The sequence below is a fragment of the Embiotoca jacksoni genome, unplaced genomic scaffold (genome assembly GCF_022577435.1).
Source record: "Embiotoca jacksoni isolate LCO1_2020_lvr unplaced genomic scaffold, fEmbJac1.0.p SCAF_12, whole genome shotgun sequence".
Classification (NCBI taxonomy): Eukaryota; Metazoa; Chordata; class Actinopteri; family Embiotocidae; genus Embiotoca; species Embiotoca jacksoni.
In genome coordinates, this window is record NW_027185252.1 from 16,372,527 (window position 1) to 16,386,799 (window position 14,273).

Consider the following 14,273-nt stretch of genomic DNA (forward strand, 5'->3'; position numbering starts at 1 on the left):
GCATGTTGGCAGGAGTGGTGCGGTTCGCAGTGGATGTGTGTGCGTTTGGGGCGGGCGTTTGCTTTTGTGACAACGACAGGCCAGACTGGCTCAGCCGTCACTCCAGAAGCCTCAGCAGCATACAGCCACCTGTCCACTCCTATCAGCGCTGCCTGCGTCCCTCTGTCTGGCCTCCACAAGCAGGAGGAAGCGTGACGGGAGGATGACAAAAAACAAAGAGAGAGAGAGAGAGAGTATGAGGGGGAACTACGGATGAAATAGAAAATAGCAAGAGCAAAGAGCTTTCCTATGTGATCGGAGGGGGAACGGAGCTGCGTGTGAATTTGCAGTGACAGGTCTGCCTCTCCTCACCAATGCGTGGGATGACTGTCCACTAATGTCCTTCACTGTCCTCCGACGTTCGCAGTGTGATTGGTTAGTCACAGCCTTGTCACTCAGTGTTTTCATCATTTCACCATTTGGCTGTATTAGAAAGCCAATCCAGGGCCGGACATCCAATCATACGTCTCGTTCTCCTCTGTTCTCTTTAGACGGTGCTGAATCGCTCTCATCATATGCGAGGCGATGAATGATTCATATCTGCACAGCAACGTCAGCTTCATATATACACTGCTCAAAAAAATAAAAGGAACACTTAAAAACAACACAATGTAACTCCAAGTCAATCACACTTCTGGGAAATCAACCTGTCCAGTTAGGAAGCAACACTGATTGTGAATCAATTTCACCTGCTGTTGTGCAAATGGAACAAACAACAGGTGGAAATGAGGCAATTAGCAAGACAACCCCTATAAAGGAACGGTTCTGCAGGTGGTGACCACAGACCATTTCTCTGTCCTCGTCCTTTCTGGCTGATTTTTGGTCACGTTTGCATTTTGCATTTTGCCAGTGCCCTCACCACTAGAGGTAGCATGAGGCGGTGTCTACAACCCACAGAAGTTGCTGAGGTAGTGCAGCTCATCCAGGATGGCACATCAATGCACGCTGTGGCAACAAGGTTTGCTGTGTCTGTCAGCACAGTGTCAAGAGCACGGAGGAGATACCAGGAGACAGGCCGGTCCACCAAGAGACGTGGAGGGGGACGTAGGAGGACAACAACCCAGCAGGAGGACCGCTATCTGTTCCTTTGTGCAAGGAGGAACAGGAGGAGCGCTGCCAGAGCCCTACAAAATGACCTCCAGCGGGCCACTAATGGGCATGTTTCTGCTCAAACTGTCAGAAACAGACTCCATGAGGGTGGTACGAGGGCCCGACGTCCACAAGTGGGACCTGTGCTTACAGCCCGACACCGTGCAGGGCGATTGGCATTTGCCAGAGAACACCAAGATTGGCAGCTTCTTCATCGGCGCCCTGCGCTCTTCACGGATGAGAGCAGGTTCACACTGAGCACATGTGACAGACGTGACGGAGTCTGGAGACGCCGTGGAGAACGTTCTGCTGCCTGCAACATCCTCCAGCGTGACCGGTTTGGCGGTGGGTCAGCGACGGTCTGGGGAGGCATTTCTTTGGAGGGCCGCACAGCCCTCCATGTGCTAGCCAGAGGTACCCTGACTGCCATTAGGTCCCGGGATGAGATCCTCAGACCCATTGGAAGACCATATGCTGGTGCAGTGGGCCCTGGGTTCCTTCTGATGCAGGACAATGCTCGGCCTCATGTGTCTGGAGTGTGTCAGCAGTTCCTGCATGATGAAGGCATCGATGCTACGGACCGGCCTGCCCGTTCCCCAGACCTGAATCCAATCCAGCACATCTGGGACATCGTGTCTCGTTTCATCCACCGACGCCACGTCCACCACAGACTGTCCAGGAGTTGACTGATGCTTTGATCCAGGTCTGGGAGGAGATCCCTCAGGAGAACATCCGTCGTCTCATCAGGAGAATGCCCAGGCGTTGTAGGGAGCGCATACAGGCACGTGGAGGCTACACACACTACTGAGACTCATTTTGACTTGTCTTGAGGAATTTCCACAGAAGTTGGATCAGCCTGTGATCTGATTTTTCCACTTTTATTTTGAGTGTGATTCTGAATCCAGACCTCGATGGGATAATGATTTTGATTTCCATTGATCATTCTTATGTTATTTTGTTCTCAACACATTTCACTATGTAATGAATAAAGATTTTCAACTGGAATATTTCATTCATTGAGATCTAGGATGTGTTGTTTAAGTGTTCCCTTTATTTTATTGAGCAGTGTATTTATAGAAGTTCCTAATAGTCTCACTTCATGTGCATTGTTTTACTTTGCTTTTATTTTTACTTGAAGTATTCATAATGTAGTTTTTGATGACATACATCATTGAACAGTGTCATAAAAAACCCTTGATGTCTCCCCTTTTGCAAATTTGCCAGAACCAAAATAAAAACAGACCACAGTCTTCGCTTTGTTCTTTTTTCACAAGGTTAAAGCACAGAGAGCGTTTTGCTTTTAAGCTACAGGTGCATAAACCATTTGTTTTCAAGACTTTTCGCCTCCTGTTTGGTCTTTCTGAGTGAGTTTCTGACAGCCACATAAATGAACAGTACATATAATACCCCATACTCACTAGCAAAATAACATTGTTTCTTTGTTATTGTCAATGACACATTTTACTTATCTTTTATACCAGATAACCTTCAGAAAATGTCTGTATATTTGTGTTATTACTTCAAAGTGTTGTATCTGTTTTCCCTAATGTATCAGTTGTTTTCATACCATAAAAGCATGTGTGTTATGTTTCTGAGTATATACAGTCTGTTAACTGAAAAGCCTTATACACACACATTTTGAGTGTGTGGTTTCGGTGGTGTGTATTTCTCTCGGGAATGGCTGAAGGAACGGCAAAGGGTGTTCTCCTCTCATCCATGACAGATTTAGTCATAAATCTGTTGGATTAATACACAGCCTCCCAAGGACTCTTGTGGTGTGTGTTGTTGAAACACAGGAGTCACTTACAGCCAGACCCCGGGCACTATTTGTCTCCGGCTGTCTTCCCCATCACGGTTATTGATGTCACAAACATGTGTGCACGCACACATGCACGCATAAATACACACACAAAAAGAGGGAAGGCCAGTGAAAAATAGAGAGCAGGTAAAATAAATGGGTAATTAGATAGAATATGGTTAATGCCTTGTTTCAAAGGAACTATTAAAATATAAGGATTTCTGTGATAAATTTTAATTTTCAAAAGCCAAATTAAATTTGAAAGAACTCCAATTATACTTAATGTCTCATATTTAATAAGGAAATTCTACTCCTCTATGCAGTTGTGTCAATTTGCTAACGTGTTGCATTTGTTTACTTGAGCCATAAAGGCTTGCAAACATAATCAGGGACCCTTCTCTTTTTCCATCTTCTTTATTGTTAGCTGTCTAATTGACCACCCTGGGGGAAATGCTTTACTGTCAGTCTCCCTGGCTGTCTTCATCCTACAGGAATATAAGCTATCTGCATGCATCCTCTCCTCAGCTATTAAAGATGCCCCCTGAACACAAACACCTCTCTTTGTATGGAAATGGAGGTCCAAACACTCCGTTTCTGACCGCTGCATTATTGTCATTCCAGGTAGATCTGCTTCGTTTATTTCCACATTCAACTGGCTTCCCAGAAGCCACCTGAATCTGTGGACATTAAACCAGCACACAGCACCATGGGCACAGGAAGCAGTGATGAGTTGATTTCAGCTCATTTCCACCTTATTTCTAAAGGAAGGGAAGAAAGATTAATTTACTGTGCTTGACTGGAGGCGGTGGTGTACGTTAATGCATGTGTCCCCAAGAGGTCTCTTAAAAGGATGAGCCTGAAACAATGACTTAAATCCCCTGATGGAATCTGACTCATAAATTACTCCCAAAGAGCTTCATACACTACGAGCCCGATTGACTGAGAGAGTTGGGGTCGTACACAAGTATGACTGCAGAGGTTCTGGGCTCTGAAGTACATTCTGCCTGATCAATACTAATATGCAGCACATATTTTCACTATTCAGTCATGAATGACCGAGTAAAGTTCACACCGACCTTGGGTGTTTCAGCTCAAGTTAAATGCATATTGTGCATGTCTGCTGTGTGCATTTCTGTTTCTAATTTTTAACAAAAGTAAAGAGGATTCATGCACGAGTGTGCCTCACTCTCCGTTTATGACTTTATGGAAATTTTAATGCAGTGATTGAAAGAGACGGCAACATACACTCACTCTAATACTGGCGTGCAAGCAGCAGACCCTTTTTGTTATAATGGCATCCAGTCAATCAGCAGGACCTGATTTTGTGTGTTTTCTCTTTAGCTTGGTGCCCATCAGCCCAGACCTGATGGATCAGATGCTGAAACGTACACAACGTTGTAACATAGAGTCACACTAATAATCACAGCTCATCTATGTGACAGATGTGAAGGCTGTCCATTAGAGCTTCCCTCCACAGAGTGCACAGTGTTCTAGTTTTCTTTATGTGGTAATCCATAAAATGACAAATGCTCCTCTTTAAAGTAAAAAAATACACAAGTTAATGAGCTCAAGCTGCCAGTTCGCTAAAAAAACATGTTCACATGTGTGAATCTTTGATGGGAATGATTGATGCGAAGCAGCGTGGCTTCAGCTTGGCTTTGCTGATGTGTTTGAAGGCTTTCTTTGTCAGCGGATACGCAGTATAGTAACATGAGTGGCATCGTACTGACTCATCAGCCTACTGATTGCATGACTTCAGCCCTGAGTCTCGCTGGCCCTGCCTCAAAACAATTCATCAAGTATTTATACAGAGCAGGTGACGATCGACCCTGCGGTTCACAGTCAGCCAGTCTCAACACCGTTCTGAGGTGGCTTCATCTTTTCTTCTTTGGCCCTGCTGTGGTGGACAGCTAAGCGCTGCCCATATACCCATTAAGCCTGGGTGCTCCATAAAATTCAAAGCCGTAATTCACAGCATGGCTGAAATTGCAGTGCTGACAGTGCCTGTCCCAGTGAATCAGAACTCAGATGAACGAGAGGTCTGGAGATGTCACCAACATAATAAACAGGGCTTTGGCCTACAGCCCCTTTTCTTTCTTGAGCCTGAGGCCCCGGGACAGGGCCGAGGCTAGTCCCCGTCTACCACGCGCTACTCCTATTGATCCAGCAGGGATTGATGTCCTCCAGCGGCTGATTTAGCTCCCCCCACGGGCCCCCTCGCCTTCCCTAAAAGGTTGAACTGAGTAAAACATGCAGGTGTTGCTGTGTATAGATTGCAAGTCTTCCTTCTTTTCTTCTCCTCTTCCTCACTTCCAGTCTGTTGCCCCTCTGGGTTTTGTCATTGTGTGTGTTCTATGGCAGTGTGTTTTTCAGCCCTGACACAGTGAAGCAACAACACTTTGTCTTAATGCAGAGGTCCCACTTTTGGAGAAGTGCTTACCGTAATGGAGTGTATTTGTTACACCCTTTAACAAATATCACCTCCTCTAGACTTTCCTCTTTTCCTTTTAAGATTTATTCACACTCTGCTTCTTTATTGTGCAGGTTTTACCCATTCTCTGCTGTCCACTTTCTACCATTTAAACACTTTCCTTAAGTTTCCCCTGAAGAAGATTCAACATTTATGTATTATATATTTGCATCATTCAGTTCAAATGTACTAGGGCTGCTAATGTGCACAGTTGGGCATTTATTGCTGCATTCTTTCAGTAGTGTTTGGAGCCTCCACAGTTTGAGAGAGTAATATGAAATGGGTTAGGGGTCTTAAGGCTCAATAAATCCAGAATCTATCTCCAGATGTAGCAGGAGGACAGTGTGGTGACTGTTTAGCTTCAGTCTCTGTGCTTACCCTTTTTTTTTTTACAGTGGCTCTGATTTAGTTCTCCTGATTTCACTTTACTGTCTGCGTCAGGAACGTTCAGGGATAGGACCCCAACACACCACAGAGGAAGCAGTTGATTAAAGCAAACAGGCAAACAAAACCACAGGGAGCCGGCAGGTGCTGCATCCAAAAGACAAGGTCCAAAAACAGAAATGGTAACTAACAGACCCAGAAGCTGACATCCAAACAGAAATGATTCACTGGGAAGGAACACGGAAACTTACTCGACAACAGGAACAGGGAACACAAAGACTAAATACACCAGGGAGGCAAGCATGTCGAGCAACAGGGGAAACTAATCGGGATGGAGTAGACAATCACAGAGGCGGGAAACACACAGGGAAGGGGGTAAAGTGTCTGAAACCACAAGACGTGAGTAATTTTAAAAAACAGGAAACACAAGAAACAGTGTGAAAGACTAAAGTAAAGAAACTAAGACTGTAAAAGCCTAAAATAAAGAAGAATAAGAGAAGATTTGCTGAGAAAGTAGGAGGTTCAGAGGGCAATAGGAGAAAGGTGAAGTAGAGGGATGATTCCTCCAGCCCATTGCTCTTTTCATGAGTGCAGTGTTGCAGAGTAGAGGGGAAGGGGAGGGGCAATGTTAATGTGCACTGTATCATTCATAACAGTAATACTGGCATCACTTGCTGCTAAATAGCGTCATTTGTCAGGGAAAAGGGCTTGGTGCCACAGTGTTACAGATACGCATTAGAAGGATATACCTACACCACACACACACGCACGTACATGCACACACACACACACACACACACACACACACACACACACACACACACACACACACACACACACACACACACACACACATTTGTGATTACAGCAGTGTTTGAACCCAAACCTCGAACCCGAATACTTTGGTCCTTATCCTTATTCTGATCTTCAGTCCACCATGAACTCAACCCAAATTCTAATCCCAAAAGTAGGTCCTAATTTTACATTTAATGGTACCAGTCAAAAGTATTTGTTTCTGTTAACGAGGCCTTAATAAAGATTTCATGCAGTTTAGAGGGTGGAATTGTAACCCAGGAACAATTTAGATGTCCTTGAAATGCCTCACGTGCAGTCTATCGGTCGATAGACAATTTACCCATGTTCCCTAAACATGTCACATGTAGCACATCAGAAGTCACTACAATTGACATGTTCCTACACGCCTCACGTGCAAAGTATTGGTAGAGGCGAGCCAACCGGTTGCACGCAGAGGAGCCTCCAGTCCAGGAAGCGTGAAGTAAGGTGGTATAATGTAAAATGCATCCAAGTCAAAAATCAAGTGTGATCCTCCGTAAACTATTATGGATTCTGTTTTACTACTCAACCAGAATCTAAACTGCTGCAGAGTCTGAGCTAGAGCCATAGTTTCACTGACATTCAAACATCATAATTTTATTGAAAAATCTAAATCTATTCCTCCCCTACAAAGTCATCACTTTCATTTACCAAAACACACAACTATATTATCTTTATTAACAATAAGTTCCATTCCTTGCCCTAATCCTCAAACATTTCCATTTTTGAGTACAAAATATGTCTTCACCTAAGTACAGCCATTTTGCTCTGTTAATGTTTGTAACTGTGGGCAAAGATAAAAAAAAAAAAAAAAACAATGACTAAAATAAATCTGACTCAAAGGAGCCTGAGAAAATAGAGAATTTGAAGCCATTTAATGTACGAACAAACCATAATATACAACTGCACACTGATTCTGTAAAACAACATATTTTAGTGCAGACTGCTCTAAAATAAGCTCTCCATTTTGCATAATTGCTCTTAATCTGAATAAAAAGTTCAACCCATATGCTTATAAATGTTGGTCTTAGTTATTTTCCAGAGTAGGAGTTAATCTTTCACATGACTGTGGCTCTTATACATAGTCTTAGTCTCACATGACTATTTGTTATCCTTCACTCAAGTGTATGTCTACCCACATGGAGAAGACAATTTCTTCACAGCCGAGAGGGCCCAAAGGAGGAAAAAAAAAACGGCTATTATTGATGACTATGAGGTAAAATGCTTAATTTGCACAGTCTTCAACCAAATTATAACTCATATTGAAAGCAGCTGAATTAGCATAAATCTCATTATACTGCAATGAGACGGGTTCATAAATCGTTATATTAATTAGTCATTTTTGCCACCCTTTCATAGGAAAATGGGGTGTATTAATAAAACGAGAGGGGCGTGTGATTGTGAAGCCTAATTGGTCGCTGTGTTAGGGAGCTTGGTGCACGGGTGACAGGCGTGATTTAGTTTGGCTTCACTTCTATTGTCTGACCAAGTACCTGCAAGGAGGAAGGTGTGGGGTGGTGGTGAGTGGTGAGTGAGTGGTATGTATGTCGATACATGCAATCATTGCATGTGTGTATGATCTGTGTATTTACTCTCCTGTCCATGCACTCACCTCAGTAGCCCCTTTTTACTAAAGGGCAGCTGAATGTGTGACCCAGCATGCATTGTGAGGTCAAACATACAAATATATTTATACTTTAATTTAATAATACCTTTCATAATACGAGTGTTACAATGGCTTTGAATATGTTTGTGAGTTCTTTTCCTCTTGACGATTGAGACGATTCAAGTTCCTTAATTTTTGAGTTAAATATGCACTAATTGTGATCCCACAATCCATTGCTCTTCAAATTGGTCACATATCAATCCCAGCTCTCGCCCTGGTCTTTGCCCCTGTGGGTCCTCTGACCTTTGACTCTCTCTGACAGGTTCATCTGTGGCCCAGCTGAGGGCCACTGATCACGAATTCGAACCCCTGAAATACGGGATTTTAGGAGAAGAGGCCATGAGGTATTTCTCTGTGGACATAGACACTGGTGTGGTCTGGCTTCGACAGCAACTCGACCGCGAGGTACGAACACCAAATAAACACACATACTGAGGAACTGCTGCTCACACATTAACAAAGCATACGCACAAGATACAAGAAAAGACACTCAGGACAATTTTGAAAATATGAGAAGGGGTGTAAATTATCAAATGATGAAAGCGCAGTGAAAAGTGCAACATGAGGAAAGATGAAGCACAAAGGAAAGATTGCTCTGTGTGATTTTCTGCTATTGCTTCTTTGTGTTACATGTCCATGCAAAGTTTGTGTTGATGCTTGTCTCTGTCTCCACCAGACAAAGTCAGACATGAATGTCGAATTCTACGTGAAAGACCCTCACGGGGTAAGAGACAGGTTTACACTGTGATCATAGTTATGACACATCTCTTCGCATGCTGACATCCTGGATCTAGCCTGACCACATGGCACACACAGGCCCTCACAATCCATCTCTTTTTCAGTCTCTCACTTTCATCCTCACCCTCATTCCTCTCATCCTCACATGACACCTGTCTCACTCAATGCAATTTAGTTGCTGAAACATACTGACGTTCAACCTACTCTCCCCCGCGGGTAATCTATCACACACTTGTCCTGTTTTCTTTCACTCTGAATCTTGGCTTGTGCCTAATGCACATTTTCAGTGACTACAGCTCTCTGCTAGGAAATGTGAGGAGGTGGCTTTGGAACTGTTTTACCAAGGTGTTTCCTCCCTCAGATGGTCCAAGACACAGTAAACATCCAGTTTGGAGACGTGAATGATAATGCGCCAAACTTCCACGGGCAGCCGTACACCGTCCACATTCCAGAGGTAAGGACAACAGAACTTCTTCACCGAGTGCATCCATAGTCAAATCAATATGAATCAGACTCTTATAAAATGAAAAATCATTAGATATAGGAAAAGTTCAATATCATTTGTTGTTCTATGGGCATCATATTAATTATGCTAACAGAAAAACTTATGACCTGTAAAAATAACATTTTCTTCAGAAATACAGTGGTAGAATTTTCTGCATAAATATGACCTAAAGCATCATCAGATTTTCACACAATCCATTAAAGTAGATAAAGACAACCCAACTAAACAAAGGAGACAAAAATACTATGTTTATTTATTGATGGAAAAGATTTATATTGCTGATTTATATTGCATATCAGTGAGTGGCAGAAGTATGTGAAACTTTGCATTTAGTGTCTGGTGTGACCCTCCTTTGAGCAGCAACAACTACAACTATGGGCCTGATTTACTAAAGGTTTGCATGTCTAAAATCACGTGCAAACACCACCCGCAAAAAAAATGTCCAAGTAGATCTACTAACGACGTGCAGTGAGGATTGCGTCTTTCAAATGTGCAAATGAACACGTCCATTTTGCGTGTTTGCCTTACATGCATATGTAATATTGGGCATTTCTACCTGAAGGTGCAAAATACTGGGAGGGAACATGCAAATGAACAATTTAGCACCCGCAATGATATTTACTAAACCTGAAAGTAGAAATAGGAGAAGTGATTGCGTGTGTAGTTTAGTATGAAAGAAAGCAACATATTAATCAGATTCGCAAATCTGGAGTGACAGCTGCTCTTATTGTGGTGAGAAGGAAACGCAGGGAAAATAAAGAATGATGAACTGAATGATGATTGACAGCCAATAACAAGGAGGAGCCACGAAATACTAGCAATATTCAAAATTTCTTACGAGTCGGCATTTTCCTGCCTGTGGGTCATTGCTTGGATATCCCACCCAGTCCTGTTATTCAGGTATGCCGTCACAGGTCCTGAATGCATCCCGCAGAATTCACAGGTAGCTTCATGAGGTTCACGAGCACTCACGAGGAACTGAATGAAAAGTCATCTGCTCATCACAGAAAGATCTGGACCTACTGATTGGTTTTTGTTGGAGGATCTCATCCACCGTCCCTCCTCTTTTTTTTTTTGCAGACATTTTATTATCAAGCCTTTTTGTTTTTCCCACAGGATTGACTTTCTTGCTAATAATCTCCTATATAGCGTTTTATTCTTGTTATATTTATATTTCTTAATTTCAATGGGATCAGATTCCTTTTGCAGTTGCTGTTTTCCATTGCTGGAATCACTTTAACGCACGCAAACCCCTCATTTAAATACAGCATCAATAATGACAACCTGCTCCAGCCCGATGCAGCAAACCAGGCCCAAACCACAATACTACTACCACCGTGTTTTACAGATGGGATAAAGTTCGTATGCCTGACAGTATTTTTTTTTCCTTTTCCAAACATAATGCTTCTCATTCAAAACAAAAAGTTATATTTTGGTCTTATCTGTCACATATCTTGTTGTGTTTATATTGACCACAAAACATTTTCTAATATCCCTTTGGCTTGTCCACATGATCTTTGGTAAACTACAGATGGGCAGCCTTGTTCTTTTTGGAGAGCAGCAGCTTTACCTTTGCAACCCTAACTGCACCCGTTTGTTGTTTAGTATGCTCCTGATGGTGGACTCATGAACATCAACAACTTTAGAAGTTACCTTGGGTTCTTTTGTGACCTCGTGCACTATTTCATATTTTGCTCCGGGAGTGATGTCTTTTGGTCGACCACTCCTGGGGAGGGTATCAAGGGCCGTGAATATCCTCCATATGCATACAGTTTGTCTGACTGTGGGCTAGGTGAATCCCAAACTCTATATAGTTGTGTAAACTTTTCGAGCTTGATGATAACTCTTTTTCCATAGATCCTCAGAAATCTCTTTTGTTTGTGCCAGGATGCACCTCCACAAACATATTGTGAAGCTTAGACTTTGATAGATCCCTGTTCTTTAGAAAAAAAGAAGGCACCCATTCACACCTCATTATCACGAAGTGAAATATTTTTGTCTCATTTGTTTAATTAGCTTGTTCTTGTCTACTTTCATGACTTGTGTAAAAATCAGATGATTTTTTTTTTTTAGGTCACTTATTCAGAAATATAAAAAGTTGTAAAGGGTTCTCAAACTTTCAAGCACCACTGTAGCTACTTCAAACTACTTTGCGCAACAATGGATTGCTCCTAAATTTTAAGAAACAATAAGAAAGCATGTATGAAATTCATCTCAACAGTTGTAACTGCATGGTGACTACATCAAATTTATGGCAATCATCAACTATTCATTGTGTATTTTGCTCTCTGCCACACTGGAAATTGCTGTGTTTTTCCACACCTGTGATCTTCCCACGATTTGAAGAGTTGTCTTCCAGCTCATCTTTAGAGAGTGTGTATAGCCTCCTTTATAGGAAAGAAAACACCCTCTGCAGTGTGGACCTCAATTTCTATTCTCCTCTCAGCTTCTCTCGCTTCTCTGTCCTCTCTCTGAATCTACTACCTCCCGTCTCAGCTCTCACTTCTTTCCATCTTTGTGTCTCCTCTATGCCCTCTCCCTCATCTAATCCTTGATATGAAGTAATTGCCAGAGTGGAGTGGAGGACTTCAAACAGGGGCTGAAATCCACACACACAAACACACACGCACACACAGGCACACAGGTCCACATGTCTTGTTGTGTTTATATTGAGCACATACCCCTTCCTGAGTCTTCACCAAATCTTCAAAGCCACTGGCTTTCTCTCTCCCCAATCCATAAAGTCAGGCAAATAAATGGGAGAAATGAGGACTGTTTAGACGAGGCTGTTGAGATCACCCACCAGGGAAGATTCTCTCAGGCCATTGCAACCACGCTCAATTGTGTGGGACTCACTTATAGTCCACATGTGGACTTTCCAAGCTTTGCAAACAATAGGCTTCAGTCAAGGCTCGAGAAATCCATTAAACAGGGCTGTGTTTGACCCTCAGCCGCTGCATCACTCACTGAATTACTGCTTATGTCAATCCTGCCATCCAAGTGATTATACAATTTAAGCTTGTTTATTGAGGCAATGGGATGTGGTAATATATTCTTAAAACACTACAGATATCTGAGAGTCTCAATTCACAGGCATTTCTGTGCATTGGAAATAGCCACAGCCTGTAACAGTGAGCTGTAAATGCAAAATATAACTGTATCTGTGAGCACAGTATGAGACTAATGCAGGTGAATATGTTTTATCACAGATCTCAGTGAATTGGTTTGTGTGCCTTTCTCGATAAATAAGACCGTACAAATTCATTCATATTTCCATGACTGTGTTGCGATAACAACGCAGCACAAAGCCCAATTTGTACACACATAGCTCTTTATGAAGCCTTCCACTTCTTCCACTTAAAGCCTGAGCCAGTTTTGGGAGTTGCATTCATTCAGGAGTAAGTAAATTCTTCATCGTAGCTTGTATCCCCTTCTTCTACCCTTTTCTCCACCTTATCTTGTTTCCCCACAACTTTCGTTACCTGCATTTTTATGGCCTCATTACTTCTGTGACTCTAACTGACCTCTGGCGGGCAAAGCAAACACGCTGTGACATCACTTCATCATGCTGTCACTCACTGGACATGCCACAGTAACGGGGGTTAGACTGCCATCAGCACTACTAGACAGAGCTGTTGAACTTTAGTGCTCAGAGAAAAAGATGGGGAAAGGTGATTGATGTGTAGGATGACGGTGCGGTAAAAGTAAAGAAGCAGCATTGAGACAAAAGATTCAAATGAAGAGATTTAACACATACAAAGATGACAGAAGCTAAAAATAAACAACACAAATTGCTTTAGGGCTGTTGAAACAGAGGAATAGTCAGGGCAGGAGGTATTCTGAGGTGGGCCTGAACAGCATTGCACAGATGAAGCAATGTGAGCGGCAAGGTGAGCAGTGCACTAGTGAGAGCGGGGGAGAGTGTGTGTAAATGTCGTTTTAATTTGTAGAGCCATAAAGAGGGTGAAGGGGAGCAGGTGGGCGGCTAGCATTCCCTCTGTCAGTGCTAATGAGCTGGCCAGATTTACAGCATCCGCACACTCCAGCAGCCAGCAGCAAAGACTGGGTACAAAGAGCGACGACTATCACCCAAAATAATGTTTTGATAGAACAGCAGATGGGCCACAACCCAAATATATTATTGGATGTGATGATATAGTGAGCCTTCGACATACTGAGAGGTGTTTTTCACATTCCCTCAGCGCGACAGGTAGCCCTCTATTGACATACTCAAAATGTTTTGCGAGGTGTGCGTCTATACAGAGTACAGAGCTGCAGTCTGAGCAACTGTGAGACCAAATATAGAGCAACCCTTCCCAAACACTCACACACACCTTCCTCCCCTCCCCAGCTGGCTGACCCTCACACTCCCCACTGGGAGTTGGTCGCTTTGTCAGTGCCACAGTGATAATATCAAACACCAACACTAACAACTTCTCTCGATGTGCCCGGTGTGTGCCATCTCCTGCGGTTCCATCAGCTGCCCCCGACCAAACACACAGTTTTCTTGTGTACTTTTAGTCTCTTGGATTCTCATGACATTTTTGGATGATACACGTTCACCTCACATGATTTATTTATTCATAGTTTACAGATATAATCCATACTTAGTTTCTAGTGACCATAGTAACTTTGTTGAAGTTGTATTTTTTATCTATCCCCTCCACTTACACAGGTTGCATTGCAGAATTTAAATTTCATCTCTTTTTCATCCTCTTGCCAATACTCTAATTCATCCTTCCCTACAGTG

General features: G+C 42.8%; 1 protein-coding gene across 1 annotated transcript in view; it reads left to right on the plus strand.

Moving 5' to 3' along the window:
• Positions 1-14,273, plus strand: part of cdh23 (cadherin-related 23) — a 174,569-nt gene that overhangs the window by 34,941 nt on the left and 125,355 nt on the right. Inside the window, exons 4-6 of the mRNA XM_069145115.1 lie at positions 8,543-8,685; positions 8,957-9,004; positions 9,380-9,472. Of these exons, the coding sequence (XP_069001216.1) occupies positions 8,543-8,685; positions 8,957-9,004; positions 9,380-9,472 (284 nt within the window). The remainder of the gene's footprint in view (positions 1-8,542; positions 8,686-8,956; positions 9,005-9,379; positions 9,473-14,273) is intronic.